The 11,239-nt window shown below is 45.7% G+C and overlaps 1 protein-coding gene across 1 annotated transcript; it reads right to left on the bottom strand.

The window, feature by feature from the left end:
* Positions 1–3,184: 3,184 nt before the first annotated feature.
* LOC124606731 (cuticle protein 38-like) lies at positions 3,185–7,286 on the bottom strand. Its single transcript, XM_047138763.1, has 2 exons — positions 7,153–7,286; positions 3,185–3,681 (listed from the first exon to the last, which is right to left on the bottom strand). The coding sequence occupies exons 1-2, from the start codon at positions 7,162–7,164 to the stop codon at positions 3,283–3,285; spliced, it is 411 nt and encodes a 136-aa protein (XP_046994719.1). The 5' UTR covers positions 7,165–7,286; the 3' UTR covers positions 3,185–3,282.
* Positions 7,287–11,239: the final 3,953 nt, after the last annotated feature.

Raw genomic sequence — 11,239 nt, 5'->3', positions numbered from 1 at the left:
GTTGCCTGAGCAACCCCAATTGGGGTGCAGATCGCTGTACGCTGCTGCCGCTCTACAGAGCCCTTGTCCAATCCCGAATTGACTATGGGAGTGTGGTTTATGGTTCGGCAGCGCCTTCAGCATCGCATTTACTCGACCCTGTGCACCACTGTGCGGTTCGATTAGTAACAGGAGCTTTTAGGACGAGTCCGATGACCAGCGTACTGGCAGAGGCTGGTGTCCCTCCACTGCAGATCAGACGTGCGCAACTGCTCGCCACTTACGCAGCACACATTCATAGTTCTCCTCAGGATCCGAATTACCGTCTCCTTTTCCCGCCCGCGGCAGTCCATCTCCCGCATCGGCGGACCATATCGGGGCTAACGATTGCGGTCCGCGTGCGGTCCCTTCTCGTCGAACTGGAGTCCTTCCCTTTAGCACCTCTACGTGCGGTCCATTCATGTACGCCTCCATGGTGTACGCCTCGGTCGCAGCTTCGTCTGGACCTTTTGCGTGGCCCTATGGACTCCGTTAACCCCGCCGCTCTCCGCTATTTCCTCTCGATTCTTGATGTATTCCGGGACTCTGAAGTGGTTTACACCGACGGCTCAATGGCTGATGGTCACGTAGGCTTCGCACATGTTCATGAAGGACATATTGAACAGCACTCCTTGCCAGTTGGCTGCAGTGTTCTCACTGCAGAGCTGGCGGCTATATCTCGTGCTCTTCAGTACATTCGAGCATGCCCTGGCGCGTCATTTCTCCTGTGTACTGACTCATTGAGCAGCCTACAAGCTATCGACCAGTGCTACCCTCGCCACCCTCTGGTAGCGTCCATTCAGGAGTCCATCTATGCCCTGGAACAGTCCCGCCGTTCCGTGGTGTTTGTGTGGACCCCAGAACACTTCGGAACCCTCGGCAACGAACTTGCCGACTGGATGGCCAAACAGGTGTCGCGAAAACCGCTTCTGGAGAGAGATATCTCCGAAGCTGAACTGCGTTCTGTCTTACCGCAGGTTTTTCCGGCTTTTGGAGACGGAATGGCATAACAGTACGCACAACAAACTGCGTGTCATTAAGGAGACTATGAATGTGTGGATGTCTTCCAAGCATGCCTCCTGCAGGGAATCAGTTGTCCTCTGCCGGCTTCGCATTGGCCATACATGGCTACCGCATGGTTACCTACTCCTTAGCGAGGACCCACCTCAGTGTCACTGTGGCTCCCAAATGACAGTCGTCCACCTCTTGCTGGACTGCCCACTTTTAGCCGCTCTGCGGCAGACTTTTAACTTTCCCAGCACCCTGCCTTCGGTGTTGGGTGAAAATGCCTCCACAGCAGCTTTAGTTTTACGTTTTATCCGTGACAGTGGGTTTTATATATCAATGTAGGTTTTAGCGCATGTACTTTGTCCCTCTGTGTCCTCCACCCTAGTGCCTTTAGGGTGGAGGTTTTAATGTATTACAGAGTGGCTGGCTTTCCCTTTTTATTCTCGTGGTTGGTCAGACACTGTAATCTGCTTTCATGTTTCACTCTCTTCTGTTTGTAGCGTCTCTGTTGTTTTCTTGTCCTCTTTTGATCCTTTTAGTGTTCGTTGGCTTCCCTTCGTTCTTGTTTTCTTTCCGTTTTGTGTTATATGTTTCGCCCGTTTTATTTTCACACTTGTGGTATTGTTTTATTAGGAACAAGGGACCGATTACCTCGTAGTTTGGTCCCTTCTCCCGCCTTTAAACCAACCAACCATAAAACTGTCTTCTGAAAGGTTTGTGAAATGATAAATAACTGATATGAGCTTTCGCACTGGTTTTTAACCTTCGACGAGACTCGAAGGTTCGGAACACAATTGTAAATCATTTGTTTTCCAATTTGAGATCTTGAGAAAGACGTGATCCACTACTATGAAAACAACCGAATTTAGTTCTTCAGTAAATTAAGTCAGAAAATAATAGTTGCTAGACCTTGACTTTGGAGATGTTGTCTTAAATTTATGTAATATGTTGCGCCGTTAGTTCAATCTAAAGGCAGTAAAGGATCGATTATTGCGACCACCATAAGCCCTGATTTTGCGTGGCTTCTACAGAGTCGGTCATTACGTCTCGAAATACTCAGGTTTCCTCAGGCCAGTCGGTTGATCGAACACCTGCCCCAAGGAACACAAGAGCCCGTAGGATAAGGTAACCTGCAAAAAAACTTGCAAAGTTATTGGTTAACAAGTGCGCCAAATTCACTAAGAATTCAAACCACACAGACGCATTTGTAAGTAGTGGTTGTTAGTAAAAGCTTAGAAAAATATAAAACAAAAAACGCTTTTCGTTGAACTCGGGTTCACTGTTGCCACGAATTCTTTCAAATATTAAATTTTATTTATTTTGAGATTATTGGATAATTTCGGCTTCATATGTAACAGGTAGAAGAGATCCGTATGGCAATATTTACCATCGCAGACTTTTGATGACCAATGTTACCTGAAAAGATGCTAAGGCCGAAACTGTGTAATAGTGTGAAAATAAACTTATAATTCACATTTGAAGGTGGTATGGATCCATTAAAAAACCTGTGAGACCAAAAGGTATGAAAATATGTATTTTATCTCTTTCCTGGGCCGAGGACTATAGAGTCATGAAGTAAAACTGCGGCTGCTTCAAAATATTTGTGTAAAACATGATAACTGCTTTTTCTATTTATATTTGTGAATTCTCTTTTCAAAAAGGAGAACAATACCAACTGTGAAAGGTTCTAGTTGTTGCATCTGAATCTACATGCGGTGCGTATGCAAGTAATAGCCTCTACTTCACACCGCAACACGTCATGGCATTGTTCTGTGTATAATGTGTACGAAATTCCAGCGTGCTGGAAAGCTGTGTATCAGCAATTTTTGTTAATCAGTACAACAAAAAACCAGTCCAAAGTTGCAATTTTTTTTTTATTCACCCGATGACTAGTTTCGGGCGAGACCCGTTTTCAGATCATCGTAAAATTGTCACAAGTGGTATTTCCAAAAATGTGAAAACCATCTCAAAAACGTGCAACGAACAGTTACAGCACATACAGACTGAGTGACTAAAAAGCATAAAATATGCAACTTTGGATTCGTTTTTCGTTGTACAGTTCTGCCTTCCTCACAGGCTCACATGTTGCGGCGTTATGCTAATTTAAGTATGGTAATGACGGAACAAGGAGTATTTAGAAATAATTAGAGCACTGTAATTTCTTTCGTTTTGCTTTTATTGAAAAATCGAGGCAGGTGACTTCATTAAATAGGGTTAATGATTATGTACACAAGCTGTGATACTGGCGATCTCTTCTTAGTGCAGGTAGGTCTTCAGGTAAGCGGGGGCGGCAGCGTAGGCTACAGGGGCGGCGTAGGCGACGGGGGCCTTCACGACGGCAGGGGCGGCGTAGGCCACGGGGGCGGCGTAGGCCACGGGGGCCTTGACGACAGCGGGGGCGGCGTAGGCGACGGGGGCCTTGATGACGGCGGGGGCGGCGTAGGCCACAGGGGCAGCGCCGATGGAGACCTTGTAGGTGTTAGCGTAGGAGGTGGCGATGGGGGCCACGGCCTTGACGACGGGGGCGGCGGCGACTACGGGGGCGGCATGGGCCACCGCCACGGGGGCGGCGTAGGCCGCGGCGTACGCGGGTGCTGCGGCGTAGCCTCCCAAGTAGCCGGCCGACACGGCGGCGAAGAAGAGGGGCAGGATCACCTGCAAGCACACAGCGACACCTGCTGTAAACTGGGGGGTGAGCGACATGTAACGGAACTATTAAAATAGCGATTTTACTTAGTTGTACCTATTAAGCAAATTATACGTTCCACACTGCACCGTGTTTAATTTTTACTACGATAGGACTCGCCAACGGAAAACAGAGTATTGACTATGCACCTTGCTTTTGGATAGCAACGAGAAAACTGTTTAGTGTTTAGTACAAGGCTTTTTTCTAGCTGTTATAATTATAGTAATTTTAAACAATTCAATAACGTTCCTTTCTTGCCATTGCAAATGACAGCATCGAATTTCCATCGTTCAGTCTATTGTGCACCAATAGCACCCTACATTCGCAGTGCTATTCATGTGCCTGCAAAGTGTTCGTTTCCTCGGAACGTTCTATCGCAACCGTTCCGCGTGGCTGCTGTGACTCATTAAAGCTCAGCGTGGTCAGTGTGTTCTCACGGAATGGACGAATTCGTTCCTTGGGTAACATAGCAGGCGTGGGCTCGTGAGTGAAGAGTCTTTCAACTAAGGAAGCAGTGCCACACGCGGAAACCGTGACACATTTACAGCTCGAGATGTATTGTGCTTTCCTGGCAGCAGTTCTGCACTCGCGTACCCTGTAAATGTGATCTGCTATAGGAAAGCCAAGTATAGAAATTTTACGTAAATAGTTAGAACACATTGTTACAGTTATGCTAACCATCTGTATGGAAGGAACATACCAAACAATTAATAGGCTACAGGGACCTAGTACCTAACTGGAACCGGAGCGTTGTAACCTATTACTTGTAATTAACAATTTAGCAACTCTTGCTTTAGATGAAAGATATAGGGAATCTTTGAGGTGTACAACAGGTAAGTGAACACACTCCACCACTCGAATGTCTTGGTACATTTCATGCGAACTGGATTAAGTGAAGTATTAAGAGATCCAGGTAGGATCCGGAAGGCAAGGTCTCGCTGGAACACTTACGTAAACATATCGAGCGTCGTCGTAGGCCGTAGCTCGGTTGTATCGTAAGGAACCGTGTTATAATCATGAATCGTTTCACTTACGACATTCATGTTTTTATGGTGAAAACTCGTGGAAATATTTCCGTGGCTGCATCGGTATTAGTGTACGATGGCGCTCGCCATATTAAGACTCATGCCAATGTCTACTGAAAATTATTACTCATACTAAACCGGTAGATCCACGGAAATATGTAAACCAGTTTTGTCTGCAACAAAATTTACTGTTTAATATTTGCTTGCCGCTGCTTATGAATAACAGGGCAGGCACGAACGAAACACTTCGGATCCCCAGTGTGGCGCCATCAAAATTTGTTGCGGTTTCTAGTGTGGACAATTAAGGCAATTATTTTACTACTTTACTAATTGCTTTGTATGCCATTAGAAAACAGCTGTGACGACACGTTCAGGCACATGAGCGCTCTGTTTCTTACTAACGTACTGCAGCGTCGTCTAGTGTGGTAAATCGATGGTGAATAACTTAAATAACAAAATATTTAACAGCTGAAGTGCGCCGTTTTCTAGAGCCATGAAAGCAATAAAAGGCTGGAAAGGTCTCGGACAGTAAATTTTGTCTATCAAAACTGGAGCTGCTACTTCTCTTTCAAGTAGGTCGTAAATTCTCATGAAGAAACTGAGTAGTACAGTCTTTCCACCATGGCAAAATCCTTGGTAAGATCGATTTTAGAAACAAGGCACTGCGTGTCGTTATCGGACATGCTCACCACTCAGCCCTGGACAATTTTGACATATTCTGATTAAATCAAGTCCTAGGGAAACGCAGATTTCAATATGAGGAATATAAAGAAGTGCGAATGAAAATGAGGTTGAGTCTGACACGGCATTGAACTGCTCATTGGCGCCCCTCGTATTAATTGCTCAGCAAATTCCTTCCAGAGCTGCACCGCTCAATAGCGGAATTAGCCACTCCGTCTGTTTCTCGGGCATGATGACCGCTCGGCGTTTGTGGTGGACAACTTAAGTTCAGTTATCTTGGAATCTTGCTAACTACACACAACAATGTCAAAGCGGAAAAAGTTTCTTGAACTATGTAGACATTATGCTGTGATTGCTTGTACTCGTATGTTGCCAGCCGCTCTGACCGAGCGGCTCTAGGCGATTCAATCCGGAACCGCGCTGCTGCTACGGTCGCAGGTTCGAATCCTGCCTCGGGCATGGATGTGTGTGATGTCCTTAGGTTAGTTAGGTTTAAGTAGTTCTAAGTCTAGGGGGTTGATGACCTCAGATGTCAAGTCCCGTAGTGCCAAGAGCCATTTGAACCTTTCCGAGCCCGTAAATTCAAAGATGAAATAAATAGCAGAGTACAAAAAGCGAATGTCTATTTCGCATTACTGGACGTACTATAAAGCAAACTTGTTTGAGAAATTCAAAGGTTCGCATAACGTCGTGCAGCTCAATGGACGGCTATTTCGGCGACTTGCGTGTTCTCAAGCGCTCACCCATCGAGTTACTAACCGGGCTCGATATGCTTTTGAGAGATGGAACAAAATCAGAAGAAACGAAATTAATAATCCTTGACAGCAAAATTGTGAGGAAGATATTTGGGGGAGGGGGGGGGGGAGATTCAAATTAAAAACATAGCGGAATGGAATATATATATATATATATATATATATATATATATATATATATATATATATATAGAGAGAGAGAGAGAGAGAGAGGAGAGAGAGAGAGAAACAGAAATTGCATCCAAAATCAAAGGTAGGAAACTTAGTTGAATTGGACTCACACTTCGAGCTCCAGAGGACAGGAAAAATGTATCGAGTACGTACTGAACATGCTCAAGGATGAAGACCTCCTAGAAGGACAAGACTACGTTACCTCGATAACATCAGAGAAGATATGAAAACCTTATGTGTGATGAACTGGAAAATTAAATGCTAAAATAGAACTACTTGAGTAAGCATTGTGACGTCAGCACGAATAACTTTCATAGTTCGTGAACGATGCTGATAATAATAGTGACAATAATAGCAATAATAGAGTGATTCCATAAATCTCTAAATACCCAGCAATCGCGGACTGGAGTCTACTGGGAAGTTAACGATTCAATGGAAAATGCGACAAATTAGACACGGCACTGAACTGATAATTGGCACTCCCCGTGTTTCACCCCATTTCAGAGCGGCAACCAGAATTTCGGAAGTAGCTCCTACGTGTGATTGCCAGACGTGTTGACTGCACAGCCTTTGAGCCGGATAGTTTGGTAATTACTGTGCGAAATTCGTTCTATGCCACATTCGTTCTATATATCTCAAAATACTGAAAAAGAACTTGAAATGGAGCGTATGAGAAAGTTAAGAGTTCGAGAAGAAAATGTGATAGGTTAGGCACAGGCAACGAAATGGTCGCTGGCGTCTCCTTAATAGTGGCTAGGAGACCCCAGAGCGTCACTGAAGCAACCGAGGGTTCGACGAGAGTACTCACCAGCTTGTACATGGTTGGTTGAGTGCGTTCGGTCTGCTGTGAGCTGATCGAATGTGCCGAGCCTGGTGGGACGGCGGTCTTTTATACGACTGCTGGTACGGAGGCGCGGCGCGTCCCTCGGCATTGCGCGGTGGCTGGACGAGGATGGAGGTCACGGACAGTGGAGCGGCGAGGTGCACACCCCTCTCGGCCGCGCCGCGCCACGCCACTTCACTTTCATCCGTTGCGCAACAGCGGCGGCACGGGACGGTCGCGGCGAGCCGTTGGCCGGCGTTGCGCCGCTGGCTGGTGGCCGCTGGCCGCCGGCCGCCGGCCGCTCCGTACCGTTTCGTTTTCGCTCATTGTGATGCGGCGGCGCGGCTTCCGCGGTGCCCGGTACGCCGGCGGGTCCGCTGAGCGCGGCGTTGCGGCGCGTGGCCGTCGCCACTTACGGCAGACCCCCCAGCAGCTTCCGCGTCGCATTTGGCGCTCTTCACGAATGATGTCATCGCGCCTGTGTGGAGTAGCACTGGACGCAAGACCCGAAATGAAGCCGGCCGTGGTGGCCGAGCGGTTCTAGGCGCTTCAGTCCGGAACCGCGCGACTGCTACGGTCACGGGTTCGAATCCTGCCTCGGGCATCGATGTGTGTGATGTCCTTACGTTAGTTAGGTTTAATTAGTTCCGAGTTCTAGGGGACTAATGACCTCAGAAGTTAAGTCGCATAGTGCTCAGAGCCATTTGAACCATTTTTTGTTGAGTCCCATAGTGCTCAGAGCCATTTGAACCATTTTGAACCCGAAATGAAGACAGTGTGCCGGAAAGTACCAGGGAGGAGGTTCAAAATGGCTCTGAGCACTACGGACTTAACTTCTGAGGTCATCACTCCCCTAGAACTTAGAACTACTTAAACCTAACTAACCTAAGGACATCACACACATCCATGCCCGAGGCATGATTCGAACCTGCGACCGTAGCATCCGCGCGGTTCGAGACTGTAGAGCCTAGAACCGCTCGGCCATCCCGGCCGGCAGGGAGGAGGTGTAAAGTGCTCCAGCACGAAGCTTCGCCAATCCGATATTTGTCAAATCAGCTAACGAGTGTTTAACGATTAAACGTCTATTCATTTCGAAACTGAAGTTACACATCTACATCGGTGTGAGACGTGGTCATCCACGCTCACGAATAAGGTAGTGTACCCAAATTCCGTCACATTAGTTCCTCAGGAGAAGTCCTGAAATGTTACGGAAGGGCTACAAATTCGTACACACTGAAGAGCCAATGAAATTGGTATACTTGCCTAACATCGTGTAGGGTTCGGTGAGCAGGCAGAAATGCGGCAAGACGTGGCATGGACTCGATTAATGTATGAAGCAGTGCTGGAGGGAATTGATACCGTGAATCCCGCAGGGCTGTCCATAAATCCGTAAGAGTACGAGGGGGTGGAGATCTCTTCTGATCAGCACGTTGCCGAGGCATCCCAAATATACTCAGTGATGTTCATCTGGTGCCCAGCGTCTAACAATACCACCACTTGCAAAATAGGTTAGAAATCAGATTAATAATGTTGCTCACGCAGCATATGTTCGCTTTATCGGGCAACAACAAAGTTATTGACTGTGGATGGTATCGTCAGAATGGAAATAATGAACTCACTGTAAAAAAGTCTTTAATTTTGGCACTTATCTTGAATGGATTCCCACGTAGATTTCGTCGAAGTTGTTATGGTTCATCTTGTTGATTCTAGGGTGATTCCACTTTGACTGCTAGAAGGTCCAGATCTGTATTTTAGCAATATTTGAAGACCTAACAAATGCGTTTTTCAGGAAATTCTTAATGATCAAACAATCCCAGATCAGAACAATGGTATGGCAGAAATAATTTTTGACTTGGTGTTCACGATCCACATTTTTATTAAACTTCTTGTAAAGTCACATATACTTCTTCTTAATTGTCACATCATCAAGAAAACAGTTTTGTATCAATCTTCATATATTTAATTCCCACTTTAACCAAACACAAAACTGATTGTTCTTTTACAAAGTGAAATAACAACTTAACTTCTGCAAAGTGAAAGAAAGACTGCTCTGTGCGCATTCGCGCTAAAACGTTTACAAGTAAGTCAAAGATTATGACAGTCTCACAGACATGAATACACACAAGAACCATATCACTGTAATATATCGATACATCGGAGTACCTATACATTAATAAAACCAAATGTGAATATTGTCACAAAAATATGTCTGTTACTTCGCAGAAAAGTAGTACGATATTACTGATATCGAGAACTGGGTTTGCAGTGCCGTAATGGTCACGGAAATAAAGAACTATTACAAGCGGAAGCGATTAAATTCAGAAGAGTGTTCCTGGAGCCAAACTGAAGCAATTCTGGACGTGTGGAGTGTCGCATTGTGCTGCTGGAATTTCCCAAGTTCGTCGGAATCCACAATGCACTTGAATGGATGCAAGTGATCAGACAGGACGCTAACGTACGTGTCACCTGTCAGAGACGTATCTAGACGTATCAGGGCTCCCATATCACTCCAACTGCACACGCACAAGACCATTAGAGCCTCCACCAGCCTCAACTGTCCCCTGCTGACAAGCAGGGTCCATGGATTCGTGAGGTTCTCTCCATACCAATACACGTCCATCTGCTCCGCTCGATACAATCTGAACTTCAAGACTCGTCCGACCAGGCAACATGTATCCAGTCATCAACAGTCCATTGTCAGCGCTGACGGATCCAAGCGAGGCGTAAAGCTTTCTGTCGTGCAGTCATCAAGGATTCACGAGTGGGTCATCGGCTCCGAAAAGTCATCTAGAAGATGTTTCGTTGAATGGTTGTCACGCTCACTCTTGTTAATTGCCCAGTATTCAAATCTGCAATAATTTGCGGAAGGGTTGCACTTTTGTAATGTTGAACTTTTCTCTTCAGTCGTCATTGGTCCCGTTCCTTCAGGACCTTTTCCCGGCCACAGGGATGTCGCAGAATTGATGTTTTACCGGCTTCCTGATATTCACAGTACACTCGTGAAATGGTCCTCCGCGAAAATCCCCACTTCATCGCTACCTCGGGGATGCTGTGTCCCATCGCTCGTGCACCGACTACAATGCCACGTTCAAATGCCCTTCAATTTTGATAACCTGACATTGTAGCAGCAGTAACCGATGTAACAACTGCTCCAGATGCTTGTTGTCTTATATAGGTATTGCCGACCGTAGCGCCGTATTCTGCCCTTTTACATATCTCTGTATTTGAATACTCGTGCCTATACCGGTTTCTTTGGTGCTACAGTGTACAATTAATTTAAATGCGTTTTTTCTTTCTATCATTGCCAGACAGTTTCACTACTATGAACCGCTTGAATGTCATGAATGAACAATCTTTTCCAGTTTTTTCAGCCTTCCAAAGATTTATACCAAACGACTTTCTGTGTAGATAAATACCATGTTTCGCTATAACAAACTAAGTATTTCGTACAACGAATACATATCTCTCCCCCTTACCTTTCCCAATATCAAAAGAGTAAAGTAATCGTTATAAATAGAAAATAAAATCAGTGTTTACTAACAGTTCCAAATTTGGTCACCGGGAAGAAATAGGAAGTGCAAGGAAGACGAAATTACGAACATCCCCAGATTTATTAACTGGCCGCTACAGCATCACAGACCAAAACCTTGACTACAACGACTGCACGCCAGAGACAACAACACACGACTGAAATACAGCCCAATATTTAAAACACTGTAGGCTGTTAATTTGACTATTACATGAACTGAGCATTAAAAAAAATGAATTCCTTCATACACACAAGCTACACTTGCTCCACACAACAAACTCTCGTAACAATACGGTGGACAGAGGTCACGTACGTACGGGCAGCTAAACATTTGTTACCAACTGTGGAAACTGAAAATTCCTAGGGAGACGTAATTTGGAACTGAGACTTCCTTACACGAATACCATCTGATCAAAAGTACCTAGACAACTGTTAGTGGCAATTAGTACTGAGTGTATCTATCCTTCGCCTTTATAATGGCTTGGACTGCGGTGGGGCACTTTCGACAATGTGTCTAAATGTCTGTGGAAGAATGGCAGCGCC

This window comes from Schistocerca americana, chromosome 3, assembly GCF_021461395.2.
Source record: "Schistocerca americana isolate TAMUIC-IGC-003095 chromosome 3, iqSchAmer2.1, whole genome shotgun sequence".
In the NCBI taxonomy this organism is placed as follows: domain Eukaryota; kingdom Metazoa; phylum Arthropoda; class Insecta; order Orthoptera; family Acrididae; genus Schistocerca; species Schistocerca americana.
Note: the sequence above shows the minus strand (reverse complement) of the source record. Positions and strands in the feature narration are given on the sequence as shown.